This window comes from Patagioenas fasciata, chromosome 3, assembly GCF_037038585.1.
Source record: "Patagioenas fasciata isolate bPatFas1 chromosome 3, bPatFas1.hap1, whole genome shotgun sequence".
Classification (NCBI taxonomy): domain Eukaryota; kingdom Metazoa; phylum Chordata; class Aves; order Columbiformes; family Columbidae; genus Patagioenas; species Patagioenas fasciata.
The window spans coordinates 10,507,875-10,530,739 of record NC_092522.1 but is presented as its reverse complement, the minus strand read 5'-3'; the positions used below and the strand labels follow the sequence as shown (position 1 = coordinate 10,530,739).

The 22,865-nt window shown below is 40.4% G+C and overlaps 1 protein-coding gene across 13 annotated transcripts in view; it reads left to right on the top strand.

Moving 5' to 3' along the window:
* The window catches only part of EHBP1 (EH domain binding protein 1), a 223,938-nt gene that overhangs the window by 13,681 nt on the left and 187,392 nt on the right, over positions 1 to 22,865 (top strand). For all 13 annotated transcript variants that reach the window (XM_065834135.2, XM_065834144.2, XM_071805752.1 and 10 more), the window contains exon 3: positions 17,380 to 17,437. In XM_065834135.2, the coding sequence (XP_065690207.1) occupies positions 17,380 to 17,437 (58 nt within the window). The remainder of the gene's footprint in view (positions 1 to 17,379; positions 17,438 to 22,865) is intronic.

Here is a 22,865-nt window from a genome sequence, read left to right as displayed (position 1 = left end):
TTCTCCTATTGAATACAGTTCATCTCTGCTGTAATCAGATTTTTGTGTTGCATTCAGACAGATGTTTGGTCACCCAGGCCATGTAAAATTCTCACAACAAAATGTGCTTACTTGAAAATGGGAACTTGTTGTACTACATTGAGCTTTCAGACTTGATTTTGCTGAACAAGCAATATGCACATGGATTCTTGGACCTCATATATACGCAGCAGCTCCACTGTGCCTTGGCAATCCATGTCATACAGCACCTATTCTTGCCTTAAAGGCAGGAGGCAGCAGTACAGAAGTACATTATCATGGAAATAACTGCACAGCCAGTTTAAGCACTTCTGTACCAAAATAAAGTGCATTTATATTTTTCATTGTACTGGAACAACTCTTCTGGTTTGGAATAGCTTCTCTAATTGAAACAGTTTTATTACCACAAAAACTATCCTGAGCAAACCTTGGTTATTGAAAATGTTGTTGTGCCTCTCTCTGAGTGACTGCAATAGTAACAATCATACTGTTAAAGAAGAAATGTATAATTTAAAATGTACCAGGGATTTTTTTTTTGTGCCGAATGAAAAAAACTGCATTATTTAAATGTTTCTGCCTTTAAGACACAGGTAGAAAATGTCTGGCTACTAATATGACATAATGTTAAAAAAACTTTGGAGTGTGTTTGGAAGGGGTTATTTTATTACATTTTCTATTGAAAGGAAGAATTATAGCCTTGTAAATAGAAGTGCAGTATATGTCTGGCCTTCCCGGATGTAATTTTATTCAGTTCAAATTAATATTCTGATCTCTTCAACCTGACACATCCTTGTATTGTCAATGTGTTTTGTTTTCTTCACTGGATTTGTGTAAGTTGTTTTCCATATTGGTGTCACATGATGGTTTCCGGGTGGTAGATGTGGAAAGGGTAGGAATAATGCAGCATAAACACAAAGAGTACTTAAATTCTCTTGCTGTTTGGTGCATTTATATGCAGTTACAGGAGGATAAGACTTTGGATAACACTTTGGGTTTTTTGAGCTGATTATTGTATCAAAGCAAGATTTCTCTTTATTTGAACCTGGGAAGCTGGTTGTGTAGATGTGTGGCTGTGGGAGCTTATATTTTTTTCTATCCCAAGGCAAGTACCTAGTCACGGCAAAGAAATCACACACAGTGTTCTCTCTCTTACTACCCAGATGTAACCAGAAGCTACAGAGTAGTTTGAGTACTGAAAGTAGAAGAGCTTGCAAGGCTGTACAGGTTTTCAGTTACTGAAAGTAGTAATAGTTACCTTTGTTCCTTGTAAATAACTCTGTGTCAGTCAGTTTAGCACCTTCATTTGTTCAAAAGAGACCTGATAAATTCTGTGCAGTTTTTCTATGTAGATGTTTTGGATTTGGAGGGGGAAATAAAGTCCTTTTTGCTTCTCATTCTACCAGAGAGTGTAGTCTAGTGGTAGAAAAAACAGAAGTCTGAAAATTCTGGTTCTACAGTAGGCTTTCTTTCAACTTCCCTTGTAACTGTAGACAAGTGATCTTTTCTATTACTCTCTAATTTGCGTGCACAAATCATCTTCCGTCAGCTTTCCTGCAGTTTGACGTCCACCATTGCTTATAAGTAGGATTTATGTCTCCTGTTAAAGGCCAGAAGGTAGCAGCTCTCTGTTCAGTGGGACTGGTGTAAAATCACTAAAAAGACACTTTGCTGTGTGGAAATAAATACCAAGTGCTGACAATTTCTCTGCACAAAAATTCTGCAGCTGCGCAGCTCCATTATTAATCTTGTCTTATAAGACTGCCCTGTGATGGAGACAGATTATCCCCATTTTATATCTCTGAAGCTGAAATACAGAGAAATTATGGAGAAGGTGCAAGAAATATTCTTTGTACTGCTAGGAACTGGATGAATGCAGATTTATGGTAGCAAGACACTGTGTACATGAGGAGGAAACTGCAAGTTATACCCTACAAACTAGGGAAAAGAGAGAGGGGGCATTTTTCTAAATGTATCATGTTAATAATGGGTAATCTGCAAAGGTTTTTGGTGTTATGGAGGCAGAGTGGAAATTGTTGCAGAATGTTTGTATTGAGGTAGAGCAGGACCAGGGAAGCAGAGTACATGAGGAAGATGGGAAAGGTAATTTTGGAGGGGCAGTGATGGTGTGATCACTCATCTACAGTTACTGATGCAGGAGCTTAAGCAAGCTTTTTGCTGTGGGGAGGGGTTTTTGTTTGTTTTCTATTTATTTTCCTTTGGGCGATGTGTATTTAAGAGTGTGTGTAATGGATAAATGCCAGATTGAGCGGAAGGAAGTAATTTGTACTAGGCTTTAAATACATCCTTTCTGGATTGACATTTCTAAAATATTTTATCCAGTGTTGGGGATAGATGAGAGAATGACAATAAGCATAAGGGCCAAGCTCCTCTTCAGTAGAGATGATGGATGCCTGAACCATGTAATTGCACTTGAAAGGCTACATGTTGATTACTCCAGTGCAAAAAGTTCAGGGGACCTATGCTGTTTGTGTTAGATTTCTTTGCAAAAGGTTGTGACAGTCTGCCTGACAGTTCAAACCAAAGTGCTTTAAAGGAGGTGTTTATGTAGAAACTATAGCCCTAAATGAAGGAAGAGAACTGTTAAGCTCTGTGAAGACCTTTGGGAATAAAGATGGTAGAAGGGAGTTCAGTTACAGCCATGGCTGCACAGCAGGATGTAGATTTATAGTTACTGTGATACAATCAGAGCTGTTGGAATATTCTGCTTAAGCTTGTTGACTTCAATATATATATACATATACTGGCTGGATTGGAGTTGCTGAGCTTTTTTTTTTTTTTTCTTTTATTTCTCCCCTCTACTTTGCTGCAGAATTTATTATGTGATTTATTTTCTGCTTGGACTTCAGGTGATAGCATTTTCTTTCGTATCAGATCCACAAAATCCATCTCAAAATCTTATGCGTATAGAAGAGAGAATGTGAATATCGGGGACTGGGGGGGCATGGCATAGCAGGGCAGGGAAGTAACATTTCCTACTATTAAATACCAAGAATTCTGTGCAGAGTGTTTGTTGCTATTATTTCACTTGTTTGTTGCTCTAGTGTATCTGCTGTGTGACTTACAGTGTAAGAAGAGATAGGGTAGCACATGAGACATTTGAAATGTTTATGAGGCTAGACTGTGAGAACCGCTCCTGATTTTGGTCAGAGGCTAAACTCTTGACTCTGACTCTCTGAGAGAAGCAAACCTCCATTATCCATTCACAATTACCAGTCTGGTTTGTTGCTGATTCTTGAAGATCAGGATTATACAAAAATCAGATGCTACAAAGCCAGAAGAAAAACGTAGGCACCTGTTCTAACTCTAGAGCTGTTATTTATGTGATGAAGCTGGCCATGTGTCATTTTTACCGTATGGATATTTTCTTTTTGATTGATTGAGCCTTTTTTTCCCTGCTTTGGGTGTTTTAGCTGTAAGGTCCCTGCCTGCATGTGATCCCTGTCCATGTTTTAGGGAGAGGTGAGAGGGGGAAGGGAGAGTACAACTGAGGAGAAGAGAGAATCTGCTGCGTCTGTCTTCAAATCCTGGGGTTGTTTGGGTGTGGAAAGGTTCATTTATGTTGGGTGAAGTGGGAAGCATTGCATGCATTGGGTTTTATACTTCATAATTTTCTCCAAAACACTTATTTTCATTTGCTTTGAAGGCTGAAGGTTTCAATGACGCAAAGCATCTTTGAACATTAACTGCATTGTAATGAATGAGTGAATTCACACTGCATTTGGTACTACATTGCTTGTCTGGCTGCAGAACAAACCCAAACCCGGTATATGTTAAAACTCAAGCGCTAGCTTTTCAGCCAGAGCAGTGAGAAACAAGAGCCCTGACTCACCTGCAATGAAAGGGGTTAAAGGCTCTAGCCTGCTAGGTTGTCTGTCTGCCTTTGCCCAGGTCAGGTACAACTGTGAGCTGCGGTGACAGGGACAGAAGTTGCAGTTCCTCCGGCAGACGCCTTTGGGGAAGAAAAGCGGTTAAGAAGGCATCAGTACTGTGCGGGGTAATGTGTTAAACAGCAAGAGCTGGATATGCCAGTGCTCATCTGTCAAAGCCCAAGAGACAAGGTTAAATTAACAGATCAAGCTGAGATAAGTGTTTTTGTGTAAGGTCTTGTCTATGCTCAGAAACTGGAAAAGTTCAGAGCTGACTTAAAGCATGATGTGCATAAATAAAGCCACGCTGAACTCTCCTGTGAATGCACTCATTCAGGAGATTTACTCTTCACTGCAGCAGCCCAGTGATCTTAATTTTCCCGAGCGCTCCTTCACGGGCCTGTCTGTTGTTTTGAAGTGCTCGTGCTGCCAGTGTGGGTACACACACACGTGTGCAGTGCCAGCCCTGCCAAGGCTGATGTTCCATCTGAATGCTCCAGAAGTAAATATGTTAAAATTTTGCAGGCTTCAACTTTTGAGCTGTTTTGTTTTAAAGATGGAAAGTGCATTTTATATCAAATATGCTGAAATATGTGGAAAATCTTATTTTGCAGAATCCAAGGAGTTTGTGTGCCCACGCATCTCTATTGTCTGTGTTGATGACTCTGCACATAACTGGTTTTCTCCCTCAGTGCTCTGTGTGAACTCTGCACAGCTAAAATTGTTTCCCATTCCCTTGATAGTTAGTTTACAGAGTGGATTTTCATCATTAGGCCTCTTTGACCCTAACTGGGCAAATGTGTTAAAACTTTGATTTGAAATTTAATCATTTACAGTAACATATATTCATTTCATTTACTGTAATACCCTTCTAAGCCTTGAAATTAAATTGTTTTCTTCATGTTTTTCCTCCCTTAGTGCCACATCCTGTAGTGCTTAATCTGCTAGGAAGTTTTTGCCTTTCACTGTAAGGACACTGTTCTTCACTTGGCTCAACTAGGTATTGCAGTAAGTTTTGAGAGGATTTGTCTTTTACTTTGAGTGGATGGCTCTCAGCACTTTGCAAGATTAAGAATGTATTTTGCTCCAGGAACCAACCTAGCCTCCCTTTTTATTCACCTTTCTGCTTCCAAGGAGAACGGCTTTTCACACCAGACACATTTGTGTTTACAGATTAAAAAAATTTAAATTAGAGTAAAATTGAAATGTAGGGTAAGACAAAATTACTTAATCTTTTAAGCTGTGTGCCCTATGGGATAGAGGGGCTCTGTCTTTTTATCCCTTTGCCTCATTTAATGCTACAAGACTGGAATACAGCCTGCAAGACATCAAATCCACTTAATAAAAAATCTGGACAGCATCCAGGAGTCTCTTCTGTGGCTGCAGATGTTACTTTACAGCTACCCCATGCTAAGATCCATCAGCTAACTGAAGTAGCCATCAGCCTAAACCACAATCAGGCATTTAACTGTAGGATGGGGAAGGTGTGGGTTCTGTTTTAAGTTGATCTGAAGTATCAATCGTGATGGCACAGGAAGAAAGGAGAGGACAGCACGGTATCCAGCATAGTGATCAGGCTTAGTTTCCAGTTCCAAACTTGGTGTGTGGTGGGTGACAAAAGGCCTCAACTTTGAAATAGTTGGTACTGACAGTATCTATACATCTTCCTTGGGAACGTAAGCAAGGAAAGGGTGGAGTTCATTTTTAACAGTTTATGTCTCAAAAAAATCTGGGGATGCAAAGGACCTTTTGTACCTTTAGGGGCGTCCTCCTCTTGAATGTCAGTAACCAGCTGTACTTTTCAAAGGACAACAGACACAGGTCAGTGTGCTGAGAAATGAAGGACCACTGCTCCTGGCTTCTTCTGCAGGGCTGCTGAGCTATACTGTAGGTTCGGTTTGTTTGCTTTTTTTTAAATTGAAATTTGTGCTTTAAGAGAGTCGTATTAAATATGCTATTACTTTCCAGCTTAGCTGATCTTGAAATAATTAGTTACAATCTAGTTCAGATTGCTGTTGGGCATATTACAAACAGCAGTTATTAGCAAAATATGTTCAGGTCCTTAGTTATTGGTGGTTTTAGGGTTTTTGACCTTGAAATAGAAATGTTTCATCAACTGTATCTGCAAATTAGGAAGTTGGGTATTTTCAAAATACCTACAATTTTTAGAAACTGTATGATCACTTTTTAATGTTTCAAAATAGAAATAAAGGTCTTTCAGTTAGGAATTTTTTTTTTTTTTTTTTGCAATTTGGTTTTGTTTACGCCTGGTGTTGGCAGGAGGTTTTGCTTGGTCTCTTGAGTATCTATTAGTTAACATGCTTTTTTTTTTTCTTAGCCAATACTTTCTGCAGGTTATGCGCCAGGGGTGTGATTTTTCAGGGTGTTAATTTAAAGCTTCAGTCAGTTTAGCTTCCTAAAAATGATACAAATTTTTAGACATTGGATGTATGATTCTAGAGGAAGAATTGGTGATCTATAAATAGAAATAAACACTGTTGCTTTTGAGATTGACTTCTGTAGTCAGGAGTGTTAACTTCTGTTTCAGGAGGCAGATTGGAAGTGATATAATAACTTAATTAGACTGAGCAGTAAGAGGCAGAGTTGTCCTAATTTTGCAGTCTTTGGAACAGTTATTTAGCTGTAAATACTGATCAAATAATTTCACATCTTATGGCCACACCTCCATCTTAAAGCAGCTATCAAAAGGCCACCAACATGAAATGGGGCATCTCATGGGAAATGACAGTGGCAGTTCCTAATGGCCTGTCCCAGTTTCTTTGAAACCACATGCAAGAATTTCATAACTCTGGTAATCAGTTTTATTTCCTAACATATAAGAAAATAATAGGCTTCATTTTGAAAACTGTGCATATATGGCTTACTGCTGCAAAATTTATCATGTTGGATTATTCTCATTTTTTACATTTCAAAGGTCTCATTAAGCTTCGAGAGGACAAAGTCTGTAGAGGCTCTTTGTTTTGCTTAGTGTGCGAGTGTGTGACTTTGATCTGACCCAAGTTTAAACGCAAGGTTCCCACATTTCTCCATGGTGTTTTGAAGCTGTGGCTGCTTCTGAGATCTCCAGTAGCATTGTAGCGGTGGTAATATCTTCTAGTTTTGTGCCTCTGAAGAGTGGCAGGAAGGTGCGTTACCTCAACTGGTGCCCCAGCTATTGAGAAAGAAGAGGAGTGTTCTTCCTGGAAACGGGTGCTTGGCTGAAAGCAGGCAATTCATGATCCTGCCATTGGTCATACAGCCAAGGTGATGCCAGGATCAGAGCTGAGAAAGCAGTTCAAGATCTTTGAACGCCCTCCTTCCCCTTCTTGATACCGTATCTGTTATGACTGTGGCTGGGAGCACCTGACAGTATTTGCAAAGTCTGGTCTCCTGGGCAGAGACAGGGGAAAGGAGCTACCACAGCATGCCACATTTTCACTTCTTCACTCCCACTCCCCCCCACATACCTTTTTTTTTTTCTCCTTGTGATATTAATTTGCAAAAGTGAAAGGAGGCTGCTGACAGAAGAGGAACTCTTAATTGGAGACGTCGTTGTGCATGAACCAGGAGTGCCCACGTCTCAGAATAAATATGGATTAATTTAGGGCTCGGGAAGGTCATCATATAGAAGACTAAATATGAGTTTTAATCACACCAGCCTTTCCACACTGGTCCTTGTGTGGGTGCAGTATACCTTAAATCTGCCTGCCTCTTAGCTTACTATATGCTTGTGTTGTGCTACCCAGTGTTAGGCTACAATCTTCTTTGGAGTGCAGATCGAGAGTTTGCCCTGTGTTTATAGCTCCAAGCATATATTCAAGCTTTTCAAACTTACAAATACCAAAGATGCAGAGTGTCTTAGCATTTCATAGGTATCAACCTTTTTCTATTGATTGTGTAACCATCTCAGTCCCATAATCCGGGCACTTGAGGTAAGTGATGTGAACTTTCTCTTCTAGACAAACCGTAAAAGCTGGTACCATTCCAAGCTTGCTTCCCACTCAGAAACTTTCAGTATGTTCACAATTTCTGTGCATCTTCAAAGGACAGAAGTTGCTTTGTGTAATTCAAAACGTGGCCTTAAGAAACAAAAACAAACAAGAAAACTCTGTTGCTGTTGGTTTGAAAGGGAACTTTAAAAGACACATGGAGCCAGATTCTCCTACTCCTGCCCACACTCAACTAATTTTTTTCAGAATGAGTGCATGGATTGCAAGGAGAGGAGGAGGATGGAGGAATTAACGCACTGTTGCTCCTGAGACTTGCTTTGTCTGAGTCCTAACGTGGATACTGGAATGCCTGTGGAATAGAAGTCAAAACCTTCGTTCTTGTATCTCTGTGTGAATGTGAAACTTGCCCAGGTAGTAAGAACAGCAAAGCTCATCCTTTTCTTTAATGGCTTGTAGTAGGCTATGCAGAATTTCTTAAATCTCCTTTAGATAAATTGGAGGAAGAAGATTCTGTTGTGAATAGTTCGAATTGCTAATGCTTTTTGTTGAAAGATATACTTTTTTCTTCTGTTCTCCAGGAATTGCAGAAAAATATTTTTTTCCTCTACTTTTTCCAGATCGAAAAACAGAAGGGCCCTCTGTTGAATGCTATTTGAAAAAAAAAAATATGCAAAGTGGAATAGGATCTTGTTTTCTAATGGGGTCTGATTAAAATTGCCAACAGTGTGCTAAGGAGCCTCTTGCATATTTTTACTTTAGAAATAAGTTGTTTAATGTAGGCATTTGTTTTTGATGGGTTGAAGCTTCGCTTTAGGCAGTATTTGTCAGTCATTTTAGTTATTCTTTCTGCGCTTTTCATTGAGAGAATACATCTAACATTTACACTTCTAGTGTTTCTAAATAAGAAGGGATAATGCACAATATTTTAAGGTATCCTCAGTCATGCACATACGTTGTTTTAAGGAGATATTATTTATAGACAGAGGTATAGGTAAGTCATTGGAGCATGACTAAAATCAAAGGAAGGGTTGATACTACTCAATGTCTGTCTTTAAGTTTTCTGAAGGCTTTATAGTCAGTGAGGACAGGAGCTGGAATTTGAATTCACATTCCTGGTTTACTTGCTCAAGTTTGCTCAAACTGTGTTTCCCTGGTTCTTGTTACAAACCTGTTTTATTGTTTTGCACCACACTGAACATGGACATTGATGGAGAGGGGCAGACAGTGCTGGTCACTTCTGTCTGCTGAAGGAAGTGCAGGCTGTGGAGAGGTCTGCACAGAGGTCTGTATTCAACACTTGGGCTTTGTAGCAGGAAGATGGTCTAGCACTTCACCTTCTAAAACCAGCTTTCAAATGCACTGTTACGTATGGGGCGAAAATGAGTTTGTGTAATCAGTTTGTGTTAATTCACGTGGCAGTTGTCAGGCTCTGGCTTTGCAGGGGAGAGGATCAGGACAGCACATTCCCCAGGGGTCGGGACTGGGCAGGCTGTGCAAGCAGGTTTGTGCAGTGTCTGCTCTTGCCGTGTGCTGCTCAACAGGAGCAACCTACAAACTCTAAGCTGAAAACTTGTTTTAAAAACATTGATTCATTATTGTTAAAATGTAGAAGACTAAATATTCTGGAAAAAGAACATGAAAGGGAAAATCAGGCATCTGAGAAAGATCTGACTCATGGTGCCTCTTGTGAACTTTCCACTATAAAGCAACATGCTGTGCTCTTTCCATTTAAGGTTTGTCTGAACAGCTCCGTTAGCTTGTGCTCCTCCCTGCCAGTCAGCCTGAGCCCCCAGCAGCCGCGCACAAAATCCCGACCCGTGTTCAGTGGTGTTTTAATACTCTGAACTTACTTGACTGGGGAGGGTGGTATTATAAGCAAGCTTTTAGGTGGCCTTAAGAAGCTCTTGTTTTCTGTAGGCATTGTTTGTTGTACAGTACTGGGAGTTGTTTCTAAGCTCTGATGTGGTAGGATGTGTACTGTAAATGTGTAAACTAATCATTGCTGGAGCAAATGTCTGCATAAGGGGAGTGTCTATGATTACAGAGAGTGAGATAAGAGATCCACTTGGTGGATTGACTCTGGTGCAGTACTCTTAACCCTTCCTTGAGACGAACAGGGCTAAATTAGATCAGGAAAAGCAAGCTCCTACGTAGAGGGCAGCTAGCTCTGACATAAATTTTAAGAACTAGTCAAGGAATCCTCCTGTTACTGTCAAAAGGGCAATAACATAACTTCTGAAGATTAGGGTCAGTTTGTGTATTCTGCAATATAAAATTCTGTTGCAAAAAGCTTTATGAAAATATTTTACTAGATAGTTCTGTGAAGTTTGTTTTGCTCAAGTTTCTTTGCTGCAATAGCTCCTTGAAAAATGAAGCTGAATCTGTCTTTGTTGCTTGTTCTGAATAATGGATGAACTTCACCTTTGTTTAATCCTGCTCATTCTGCAAGCTTCCTTTGTGTTTGTTTTAAGAAAACCAAGTCATCAGCAGTACATACTACTCATTCCATGCTCAGCCTCACAAACAGATGCTGTGCAGATTCAGTAGATCTGACTGCACTTGTAAAATAGTTGTAGTGTTTCTTTTAGTCCCTTTTTGGTTTAAATCAAGCAAAGCCAGACTAGAGCATCTTTTGAAAAGCAAAGCATAATCTTGAGATATAAGTCTTGTAAAAGCCGGTGTATTTAGCTGCAGACATATTAAAAATACCCGTAAAGTTCAGTTCACATGGAAAATCCCAATCTTTTAACAGTTTGTGTATTCTTGGAAAAATACGTAGAGACCTCTGGTGGAAAGAAATGAAGGAGGAATTTTCTGTGTTAAGTGTAGACAGTGAAGACACAGAAGTGGAAGGATCTCAGCTATGGTGTCGTCTTGCTGTGCCCGTTTTAATGATTTCTTTTGAAATTTCCCAGCCCTGCTAAGACTACTTGATGATTCCAGTGAAGGAAAAACAAGCTTTGTCTTATTTTAGATGCTTGATGCATATTCTGCAAAGACTTGGGCTGAAAGATACAGCCTGATGTGGTAACACTACGAGATGGTTCAGAAGTCTGTTCACAGGCCTTACACAGGAATCTGCAGTGGAGAAGTGGGAGCAGAGAGGCCAGGCCAGGGGAACATGTCAACCCTCCTGGCTTAATTTGTTGTTTTTTCTTGGCATCTTGTAAAACTACGTTGAATGATGTCTGGGTGCAGAGTGTTTTGAATACCCTTAAGTTCCATCATAAGGGGGAACGGAAAAGAGAACCCCAGACCTCATCCTGTAATGCAAAGCTTCATCTTGTAATGTACTTAATCTCATAATTAGCTCAGATGGGTTTTATCTGCACGGTATTTTATTTTTTTCTTAATGTTTCTGGCTTTTGTGATCAGTGCTGTACCTTCACTCAGTGAGAAGGCTCATTTGGCAAATGCATCAGCACATGACATCATTCTTACCAGTATCTGTAGGCCTGTTTAAAGCATCGGTGGTGAGTTGACTGCACTTCTGGAGTTGCAGGCAGCTGTGGAATTTCATTGAATGTGACCAACAGGAAATTCTGAAGGAAAAACTTAGTACAAGGCTCACAAAAGGCCCTGTTACTTCATTAGTTCCTTGGTAACACATGGCATGGTGTACGTCCCGGTGCAGAAGACTGCACTGCAAAGAGAGCTTTTCAAAGTAATTATCTGTAAAATGAGAAAAAGTAATGTTCATCCCAAATTAATGCGGGTGTAGAACCGATAACGTTTATTTTTAAGAGACCGCTAGAGAGCCTTGAGAGCATTCACCAGTCCTGTAGAAAGCTGTGTGCTAGTGGAAAGGATTGCTTTCTGATGAAAACCTTGTACGTCATGCTACTGTGTGCAATGCAGAGAGGACAAAAGATTGGTTTAAAAAAAAAAAGAAAATCTTATCTGAAGTACTTTGACGTTTGTCCTCAAGTAATTATTTTTATCCTTCAATAGGTGCATCTGCATGCTATAGTGCTAACACTGCTGCTTCTCTTGTTAATTATATTCTTTTAAGCTTGCTTCACAAATGTAATCTAGCAGCCTGTAATAATTCATGCAGTTCAAATCAAACACAGGAAGAATAAAACAAGCTCAACTGAAAAAAAGGCAAATATAATAAAAAGAAACAAACCATGACACTTAGGCAGTCAGATACCAAAACAAATGCTGTAGTGTGTCTGTGTACATATGAAAAAGAGGCCTTGTGCATTACAGGCATTTGAAGATTACTGAGGGTTATTAAATGTAATGATACCTTGTTGCAAACAAATACTGTTGCCTATTTTCTCTCCTTTCACTAAAGGGTTGTTAGTAATTAGTCTTGCCTTTGGCTTCAGTGGTGTAATTAGTGTTACGTGCATTTGCAGTTCTTTCCAACAACAGATTCTAAACTTGTCTTTTGTGGTTTTCCCTTATAGAGCAGTAAATTTGGTGGAGAAGTAGGTACTGGTTAGTGTTATCTGCTTCTGCTTGTTAACAAAACAGGAGATAACAGGAGACTGATACCTTTTGTGTCCTTCTCTCACAAATGATATTTGGAGAGTTCTGTAATCAAAATATTGTGCCAAGTATTTCCTGGAATGATCAAACCAAACCCCAAAAGACCTTGAATCTCGTACAGCCTCCTTTCCAGTCAGTGAAGCTTCCAACACATAAGGTGATGATTAGGTAACATAGCTGTTTGTTTGTTTGTTTTCCCTCTGGTATGTGGAATGTTTTCATTACTTCAATAATTGTGGATATGGCAAAAATCTGGTTGCAGTATTTGATCTTTCTTTTTTTGAAATCAGTTGTTTCAATGAGAGCGTTGAAGATACCAGAATCATGACTTCCATCTGGCAGGAAAAACCAGGCATTGTTGTGAATTACAGATGTTTTATTAATGTTTCTTTTAAATCTCATTTCAGTTACTTAGTGTGCAGGGCAGCGATGAAGCTCTTTTTCTGAGCCACAGACTTTGAAATTATAATATTCCCTGCTGCTTTGCTGAGTAAGTTGCACTAGTAAATAAAAAGTTTACTACTATAAATTGCATTTCTTCAGGAACAGCTTCTTGTGAACCACACAAAAATGAGTAAATAGGGAAACGGAGTTTATGGCAGACTTTATGAAAGATGATATTTGAATCCAAACTGGATCCTTCCGTACCTGCCGCTGGGTCCCTGCCTGTCACAGTGGTGGGTCTGATGTCCCAGTGCTGCCTCCTTTGGCTCCCCATCCCCAGGACCTGATACTGCTGCTTTGGCTGAAAGGGTGGTGGTATATCTATAAGCTGGTGGGTTTGAAAGAATGAGAAATGTTGTTTGTGCAGCACAGGAAATTTTCTTTCTTTTTTTTAGTAGCTGACCATTCCTATTTGTTCAGCTTGCTCCATTGTGGATTTTTGTATTTGGAATGATCTCAGAGTTTAAAAAGTAAACTTATAAAGGATACTAAAACTGATCTTCAACCTAATTCTTCAGAAGGGATTTTCATTTGCTATTATTGTCGGTTAATGAGCAGCCCAGGTTTATGATGTTGAAGGAGGGGAGAAGTCTGAAGTAGGAAATACAAATGAGCAAACTGCATTATGTGGTTTTGGCCGTTTTCTAGCACAGAGACATCACTAATAACCTTGAATGCAGATTTCCCAGTTAATATATGAGCTGGGCTTTTTCTTCTCAAAGTATATTGGCATAAAAGAGTCAGGAACAGCTTGTAGAAGAGAAGGTTGTTCTTGGTTTCCTTTGTAAAACTGTTCTATGTAAAATTGTTGCATTTGTGACTTTCTTGAAGAAAATCCTTTAGAAAAACTGCTGTTCTTTGTGTTCTGTTTCAGTTAAGCATGTGGTATGTTTAGTTGGGAAATTCATCCTCTGGGATTTTCTTTTCTCTTCCCGTCTCTCCCCATTCCATTTTGTTAAATTTTGTCTTTGTATTGTGATGATCTTCCTTTTTTTTTTTTTTTTTTTTTTTTTGGCAATGTACCTCTGGATGTGGATTTCTCGCATACGTGAAGCTGAAGGAGCAAAGTGTACTCAGTATTTAACAAAATAAATATACTGGTGAAAAGAGTCTAGGAGAGCAAATGCTGGTTCATGCTTCTCCATCAGCGTGACCTGGTCTTCTCAGTCTGAATAGAGACTCTAGTTGGCTTTTTCATGTCAGTGTATTTCTTTATGTTCCTGGCAGAGAGAGTTCTTAAAAACTGGGAGATAAATCCAGGCTTGGTGATAACTCTGTGGCGCACACACAGCTTGTGCTGGAGAACTGCACTGAAGCACCAGCTGTCTCTGACAAGCTGTGTAAAGCCAAGCAAGCGATGCCGTGGTTTAAAGTGAAATGAAACAATTGAAATTAAATGTAAGGTCAGTTACCAACCTGGGACACACTTATACCAGTGTCACTCTCATGTCTCTGATCTATTTTATTTTATTTTTTTCTGTCCAGACTTGGTAGGATTTCTGCATTGAGGCTTGTCAACACTTGACAATTGTTTTACAATACTTAGTTTTTCAGAATAACTGTGGTGTCTACATGTAGTCCTTTCTTTGTGCCTTTTTTTTTTTTCTAGGCATATGGCATATCCATGGGTCTCCCCTAGAGTACTCTTTAATGAAAAAGTATCTGCATTGCAGGAATGCATGTGTGGATTCATTCCTACTTTGCATGGACTTATCTGACACTCCTCCTGTTTCCTCACCTTGCTTTGCTATCTCCCTTCTCTTGACCCTTTTCTTTGCACTCATGTGTAACTGTTCTTGGGCCACCTCCATCAGGGCCACCTCCTGGTTTAGCTGTTGGCACCACATGGAGCTGGGTGTGCTGCTTTGCTTTCCAGCTCATGGCATGTTCCCTCTGGGGAGATGACCCAGTGCCATTGTAAGAAGAAAATCATTTATGATGCCAAAATAAATAAGACAAGATCGAAACAGATCTAGAGGGACAAAGTCCACTGTTGCCTGAGCTCGAGCTGCAGGAAAGGAAGAGACCTGGGTAGGATCCTTCTTGGCCTCCCTCGCAGGATCTCTGGAGACCTGAATGCTGTTCTGCTGAAAACTTGTGGAAATTTACTCCTGAATTCCACGTGTCAGAATTCAATGTTTGCATGATCTACTAAGTATACCATGAAGAATTTATTTATTATTTTTGTCTCTTGGATGTTTCTGATGGCTGGTGTTCCTGTGTACCTGAGCGGGCCAAGGCCACTGCAAGTGTAGTGGCTGGCAGTCCTGGCAAGAAGAAACAGAGGGGAGACGTTGCTGAGCACTGTATTCCTTTAGGTGAGAGGGAGAGGAGGTGGAGAGCTGGTGGCAGCACGGGCTTCTCCTCTTCCCATTAACCTCTGCAGGTGTTGTCCTGCCTTTTCCTACTGAAGCTCCTATTTGTCTGACTCCTGGGACACGGAGCCCTAAACTCAGAGGAAGGTTTGTCACCAGTGTAGTCACTGGTACTGCAGAAATTTAACTTTTTAAAAACTTTTTTCTTTATTTTTCCTTCCTTCCCCTACCTATTGGTGCTTTTTTTTTTTTTATTTTTTTGGTGCTCCAAGGCAAGCTCAGAATTGAATGAGTCACGGTTAAATTAATTTTGTTCGTGAGCTGGTTTATGACATGAGAATAGGTCAGCTTTAAAGTGCAAAGTGAAATGACTCTGGGAAAAAAAATCTTTATTGTAGGCATGGGCTTGGGTTGCTTTGCTTCAAGGAAATTGCTCGTGGGGGTGTTTGTTCTTTTTCCTAGTGGCACAAACACAGGTCCCATCAAAGTGAATAGGTCTGTGTGCCAACAGATGAGAACCCAACATGCCAAACACCAAGTGAGCAGAGAGCTTTCGAAGTACAACAGGGTGACCTCATGACCAAGCAAGATGTTGCAGGAGAAGCCACAAGCAGAGCCACACTATGGTTAAGGCCACCCAGACAAGCAGTAAGAGGGAATTTACACAGTTTAAAATGCAGCATGTTATTTCACTTTCAATTTATCCCAACCTGGAAATTAAGAGATACATTAAAGTAGTAAGGCGCAGTACAGAATAGCAAATAAAAGCTGATGTCCTCATTTCCTTCACAAGAATTGTCTTTAACTCTGGTTTTCAGGAGAACTTTAGTTCTGGTGGGGTTTAAAAGTAAATTAAAGGTGATGTATTAGTTTTATTGTAGCCTGCAGAAATGATCAACAGCTTCACGGGAAGGTATGTAATACGGTGGCAAGCCCTTTGATACTTAAAATGAGCTCTCAGACTGTTAAGCCAGTTGCATTTTCATTTTAAAAGTTAGTTATGAAGCAGAGACATTTTTTCTGTGATAAAATACGAAGATAGCAGTGTGAACACTGCTTTTTAAATTCAGAATACTTGTGTGAATTTTTTTGGTGCATCTTTTCATTAATGATTTGAGCACCTTGTATCTTTTTCTTTGTAACAATGTATTCTCTTTTGTTTCCTGTTTAAAAAAAAAAAAAATTGCTGTTGTCTTTAGTGTCTCAAAACTGTGAGTGGCAATTTTATTTTTCCAGGCAGAGCTGCAGATTTTCAGTACTTTTAAGCAGAGATGCAAACTCCATTGAAAATTGTTTGCTGGTAGATTTGCAGTTGGGCTTGTTGATGGGACTTGGGTCATCAGCCAGGAAACCAAGCTGCAATTGGGGGGTCAGGAGTCTCCAGAAGAGGGGCCATGTCTGGAAAGGGGACCAGAAGTGTGGTTATACCATGGGAAGTGTATCATGGGGAAAAAAAAAGCCTGGAAGTTAGGTCAAGATAAAAAAAATCACTTGGAGACAATTGTAAAACTATTAAGGTAGAAGTAATAGGGCTGTAACTATTAATCAAAAAATAAAACTCAAGAAATTTAAAGAGAAGATAATTTTTACTGGAAGTGTGCTTTATTGAGGGTTTCCATCCACATTCATTGGAAATGCCAAATAAAAAATCGCTTGGAGAGCCATATTGAATTTCAATATGCTTATCCTTCTGAATGAAGGTTGAGGAAGCACTGATTTATCTGTTAGTTGTTATCCTAGGAGATTTTGAGGAGTAATACAGACTTGGTTTGATTCTCTTGTTGTTTGGGGTATTCAGGTAGAAAAAAAATCCTTTGAGAATTAAAAAATGAAATTGCCTGTTTTCTTTGCTACTTAGCAGTACCTTTCAATATGCCTGGGTAGAAATTCAAAGTGAGTTTGCACTGATGTTTATTTTGAGTATTGGACTGTTTCCAAGGTGTCTTTAAAGAGACCGGATCTTGTTCTCTGCCCCGTGGAAGAGTTTCTGCTTGGTTGTACTGCTGGTTCTGGGGAGATGCCCACAGGCAAGGAGAGCGGGAGGAGAACGGTGGCATCAGTGTGCACATTGGAGGACAGCCTTTTTCTATAAATACACATTATTTTTCCTGTTGAATGACTGATGCTGAGAGTGGTTTTTAGATGAGCTATTTTTAAGAGATAATGTATCCACTAAGGATGTCATTATATATTGCGAGAGTTTTAATATAAACTGTTTACATATTGATCTTGTTATAAATTAAGCTTTTTATTCCTTATCTTCAACAGGCAGCCAGATAAACTTGTGGTGGTTTGGACAAGAAGAAGCCGAAGAAAATCCTCCAAGGTTAGTTGATTGTTTAATAATTCCCAGCTTCACTGCCAAGCAGGGTCAGCTGTTTGAGGGACTGGTTTCTAGAGTGTGGGGAGCAGCCGTATAAATGAGAAATATTTTAATTATTTTTCCTTTCTAACTCAGTTTAGCTGTAAGTTCAGAATCAGCAGATGTTGATATCAGTGCTAATTTATGGAAACACTTAGCTCTGATTTCAGCTTTGGTTATTTGTTGAGCAGAGCTGTATCATCATCAGTTCTATTTCAGTTATCAATTGCTAGACCTAATTAGAAGGGAGAACCTGTTTCACTACTAGAAGTGTATTAAACATAATAATTAAAAAAGTAATAAAGAATCTGACATCCCTGCAATAGGGAGATAAAGTCTGAATAAGAGGCTATTTCACAACTAGAAAATATTACAAATTAAAAGCATAAATGCAGGCTCTTTCATCCAGTGGTGTATATTTGAATTAAATTTTAATATTTTACTTCTGCAAACACTGTGAGGAAGCATGTGAATTTGTGTTTTATGGCTAATGACTTGGTAGCCTGAGGAAAGGGAAGCTCCAAGTGAAGTCTGTCTGGTATTTGAGCATTCATAAAGTTTTGCTAGGTTTTTTTGGTGTATAAAAGTTTGCCAGCAGAGTAGCCCTCTCTTCTGTGAGCTTCACCACACTTTTCTTCTTGCAATACCAAATCTGAAAGCCCTATGAGATCACCGTCTCTTTGTTGAATGGTGCTCAGTTTGTCTAGACTGCTGGATTTTACTGCTCTGGCTGTAAACTGCAGTTGGCCTCCGTGGAGCCTCCTTTGGGTCTGGGGCAAAGGGTGAGGCAGTCTGGGTGCATGGCTTCATTTCCATAGAAAATGGAGCATAAAAAACCCCATAACACTCTCCATTTACACTGAGATTAAATAAATGGCCAGCATTTTTAAACCTTTGCAGTGTCTAATATGACAATGTCTTGTATGGTATTGTATTATTAACTAAGAAGAGTAAAATCTTTTGTCAATCCTAGCAGTCAGTTGTTGTTGCCTTGGGAGGTGGGAATGCTATTTCACATGTACACCAGGCAAGCAAAGGCCTTTGAATGGTGGCCACATTGCAGGATTTCTTTTGTTGCCTTGTGTACTCTGGTGTAGGGCTGTCCCCATCTGTCCAAAAGCTTGAGAAGGGCAACATGAATGAGCTGGGGAAAAGAAGTATCCTAATCACTGAGCAGGTTTGTAGGGGCAAGGGGTATGTGCTGGTTTCCTTCCTTCCCAGGAGCATTTCCTCTTCAAGATAACTCAGCTGCACTTGCTCATTCCCTCCCCTCACAACTGTTGCCTCTTATCCTGGTCGGGTTTATGGGAAGTGGTCTTGTCCAGAGGAGAAGTTCCAGAACTCAGCCTTTTAATAATTCTTTAAAATTTCAGTTAAATAAAGATGGTTTTAGCTCCTTTTTTTTTTTTTTTTTTTTGAGGGTATGCATGTAACTCAAAATGGCACTTCCAAGAACTCAGAGATGGTGGAAAGAGAGCACACATGACAGAAGATATCTTGAAATAATTACGTGTTGAAGAACTTACATGTTAGGAAAAAGTGATATACAGTTTCCAACCTTACTCAGGAGATACTTGTGTTTTTTAACAGGATTCCTCTTTTTCTAACTTATTTTTGATTGTCATGCATATTTGCCATAGTTTGTCTTTTAATTTGAGGTCTAAGCTATTCTAATATTCTAATAAGCTATTCAGTTTTGAGCCCGTCACTACAAGAAAGACATTGAGGTGCTAGAGTGAGTTCAGAGAAGGGCAACGAAGCTGGTGAAGTGTCTGTAGCACAAGACTGAGGAGCAGCCGAGGGAACTGGGGCTGTTCAGCCTGGAGAAAAGGAGGCTGAGACCTTATTACTGTCTACAACTGCCTGAAAGGAGGTTGTAGCATGGAGGCTGTTGGTCTCTGCTCCCAAACAGCAAGTGATAGGACAAGATGAAACAGCCTCAAGTTGTGCTAGGGAAGATTTAGATTGGATATTAGGAAACATTTCTTCATGGAAAGGGTTGTCAGGCATTGGAACAGTCTTTTCCAACCAAGGTGATTCTATGATTCTAAGCTGTTTTATCTGAAGACTGTCTACTGACTGAAACTGACTGCACAACCAAATGCCTGCTCCAGTGTGTGCATCCTAAATTCTGCTTTAGGGTATGAAAACCCAAAGGTGTTATCTAGGGAGTAAACAAGGGTGTGAACTTAGTCTGGCATCTTTTCCAAGATAACTGCTCCTGTTCCATGTTCGGACTCTTCAGCAAAGCCAGTCAGACTCTTCTTCTTTCATTGAAGGATAAACTATCTCAAATTACCTTGTATTTACAGCACTGTGTATATCTAGGCTGGTGTATGGTGTCTGTTGTGTAACTGCTGGTGTATGGTGTCTGTTGTGGCTTACTTTATAACTTTGAAATTTTACTTTCATTTCTGTAGAACAGAGTGAGAAAAGATAATACAGCATAGTAAACTCATAACTTACAGGCATTGTAACCCTAAAAAGCTTGGTAAAAACCATGATATTTGTCCATGAATTAATGACTTGTTTGTTGAGAATCAGAATATGTTCATAAACGGAAGCCCTAACAAAAGTTTAGTAGGACTTCAAAGTGATGGGTTTCTGCCTGTGATGTTATGGGCATGATCATGTAGGCTCCAATGGCAACATTTCATTGAGGCAAGAGGATTTTCTGATACTAGCTCAGCTTCTTGGGCTTGAAGTTTTTACAGCTGGAACATAACGTTCCAGGATATGTCCTCATGTGAGTGTCGTCTCTTTTGGTCCCCAGGCAGTATAAAATCATAGAATAGTATCACAGAGTATTGCTTGGAAGAAACCTTCAAAGCTCATCTAGTACAACCGCACCCTTGAATGAGCAGGGACATCTTCACCAGATCAGGTTGCTCAGAACCCTGTCCAGCCTGGCCTGGGATGTCTCCAGGGATGGGGCATCCCCCACCTCTCTGGGCAACCTGGGCCAGTGTTTCACCACCCTCATTGGAAAAAATTTCTTCCTCATGTCTAGCTTGAATCTCCCCTTCATTAGTTTAAAACCGTTACCCCTTGTCTTGTCACAACAGGCTCTGCTAAAAAGTCTGTCCCCATCTTTCTTATAGGCCCCTTTTAAGTACTGAAAGGCCACCATAAGGTCTCCCCAGAGTCTTCTCTTCTCCAGGCTGAACAACCCCAACTCTCTCAACCTGTTCTTACAGCAGAGCTGTTCCAGCCCTCTGATCATCTTGGTGGCCTCCTCTGGCCCCTCTCCATATCTGTCCTGTACTGAAGGCTCCAGAGGTGGACACAGGACTCCGGGTGGGGTCTCACCAGAGCAGACGGGCAGAATCACCTCCCTCGACCTGCTGGCCATGCTTCTTTTGATGCAGCCCAAGATACGATTGACCTTCTGGGCTGCAAGCGCACATTGCCAGCTCATGTCCAAACTTGCATCCACCACTATCCCCAAGTCCTTCTCTGCAGGGCTGCTCTCAATCCCTTCATCCCCCAGCCTGTGTTGATGCTGGGGGTTGCACTGACCCAGGTACAGGACCTTGCACTTGTCCTTGTTGAACCTCATGAAGTTCACATGGGCCCACTTCTTGAGCTTGTCCAGGTCCCTCTGGATGGCATCTCATCCCTCAGATGTGTCACCTGCATCACTCAGCTTGGTGCCATCTGCACTTGATCCCACTGTCTCTGTCAGTGATGAAGATATTAAATAGGACTGATCCCAATATGGACTGCTGAGGGACACCACTTGTCACTGGTGCCTATCCAGACACTGAGCCATTGACTACTACCCTGTGCATGTGACCATCCAGCCAGTTGCTCAGTCACCAAACAGTCTGACACTTGGAGAAGTCTTTTGCTCGCTAATGAAATCGAAACACCTTTGTGGGATCTTAGTAAGCATGAAAATGACTGAGTGGCCCTGAGGCCTGGGTAGAGGATAGAGTTAATTTTAAAGCTTAGGTAGTTGATAGGATTTGAGCTATTTAGATCCAAGGCTGTAGTTCAATACATGTTCTTGATCTCTTAGTCATCCTGCAAGTAAAATACTTTATTCAACATATTTTTTCATCTAATTGCTTTCTTGGAAGCAAATCAAATGAATATTTCTTCTTATTTTATATTTGATGGACACTGGGCTCGTTGAGTACAAAGCATTAACAGTTTTCTGGTTTCAGCTTGTTTCAGGAGGGGGAGAGGGATGGAGTCTTACCTTACTGTAGAGATGTTGTAGAGACTTCTTCAGAGGTTATGATTTGTTTTCTGAAGTTTTCAGACTTTGAGAGATAATGAGGGATATCCCTTTATTAGTTCACAACCTCACATGGTTGAGGTTGGAAGAGACCTCTGGAGGTCATCTCATCCAACCCTAACACTTAATCAACTTCAGGTGGCTCTGCTTATCTAGGACTGTATCCAGACAGCTTATGAATATCTCCAAGGTGGGAGACTCCACAACCTCTCAGGGAAACTTGTGCCAGTGCTCGATCGCCCTTGTGACGAAAAAGTGTTTCCTGATGTTCAGAAGGAACCTTCAGTTTCACTTCGTGCCTTCTGCCTCTTGTCTTGTTACTGGGCACCACTGAGAAGAGCCTGGTGCTGTCTTCTTTTCAGCTTCCCTTCAGGTGCTTATATACATCTGTAAAATCCCCCCGAGCCTTCTCTTCTCCAGACCAAACAGTCCCAGCTGTCTCAGCTTTTCCTCCTGTGAAATAATCCAGTCCCTTAAACATTTTTGTGGCCCTTTCCTGGACTCTTTCCAGTAGCTCCACATCTCTCTTGTACTGCAGAAGTACAAGAGGTATGTCATTAATAAGTTGTGGTGCAACTTGGAAGTTGATATGATGGCGCTGTGGACATATACCGAAACTGGCCTACTTAGCTAATGGGATTTTAAGATACCATTGAGCTCAAAGCTGAGTTCTTGGCGTGCTTATTTTTGTGGTTTTCTGTGATTTTGGTATGCCTTCTGGCCCACCTACTTTCTTTCCAAGCAAACTACTAGAGTGGTCCCTTGATGAGAAGCCATCATGGGAGATATCCTGTGCCGGATTCTGAATATTTTAGTTACTACAATGGAAAACATAGGGTAGGAGCTCTAGATATGTTAAATTATAGTAAGTTTTAAAGTGTTGCAAATGAACAGCAATAACCATTTAGAAAGAGCATTTTGTTGTCAGTCTGGATGGATACAGGACCATAAGTGTATCCAGCAGTTACTGACCTTAATGTGGATTTAAGATACTTACAACTGTATTCTGGGACCCCCTCGCTCTGAGCAAGTCTGATTTTGATGCTTTTTAAGAGGCCTGTCAAAACAAGATGCCTCAGTATGGTTGGGCACTTTCCTCATGTGTGCCAGGAGTTCATGGAAGATGATGGTTTACAATCTTGCAATATT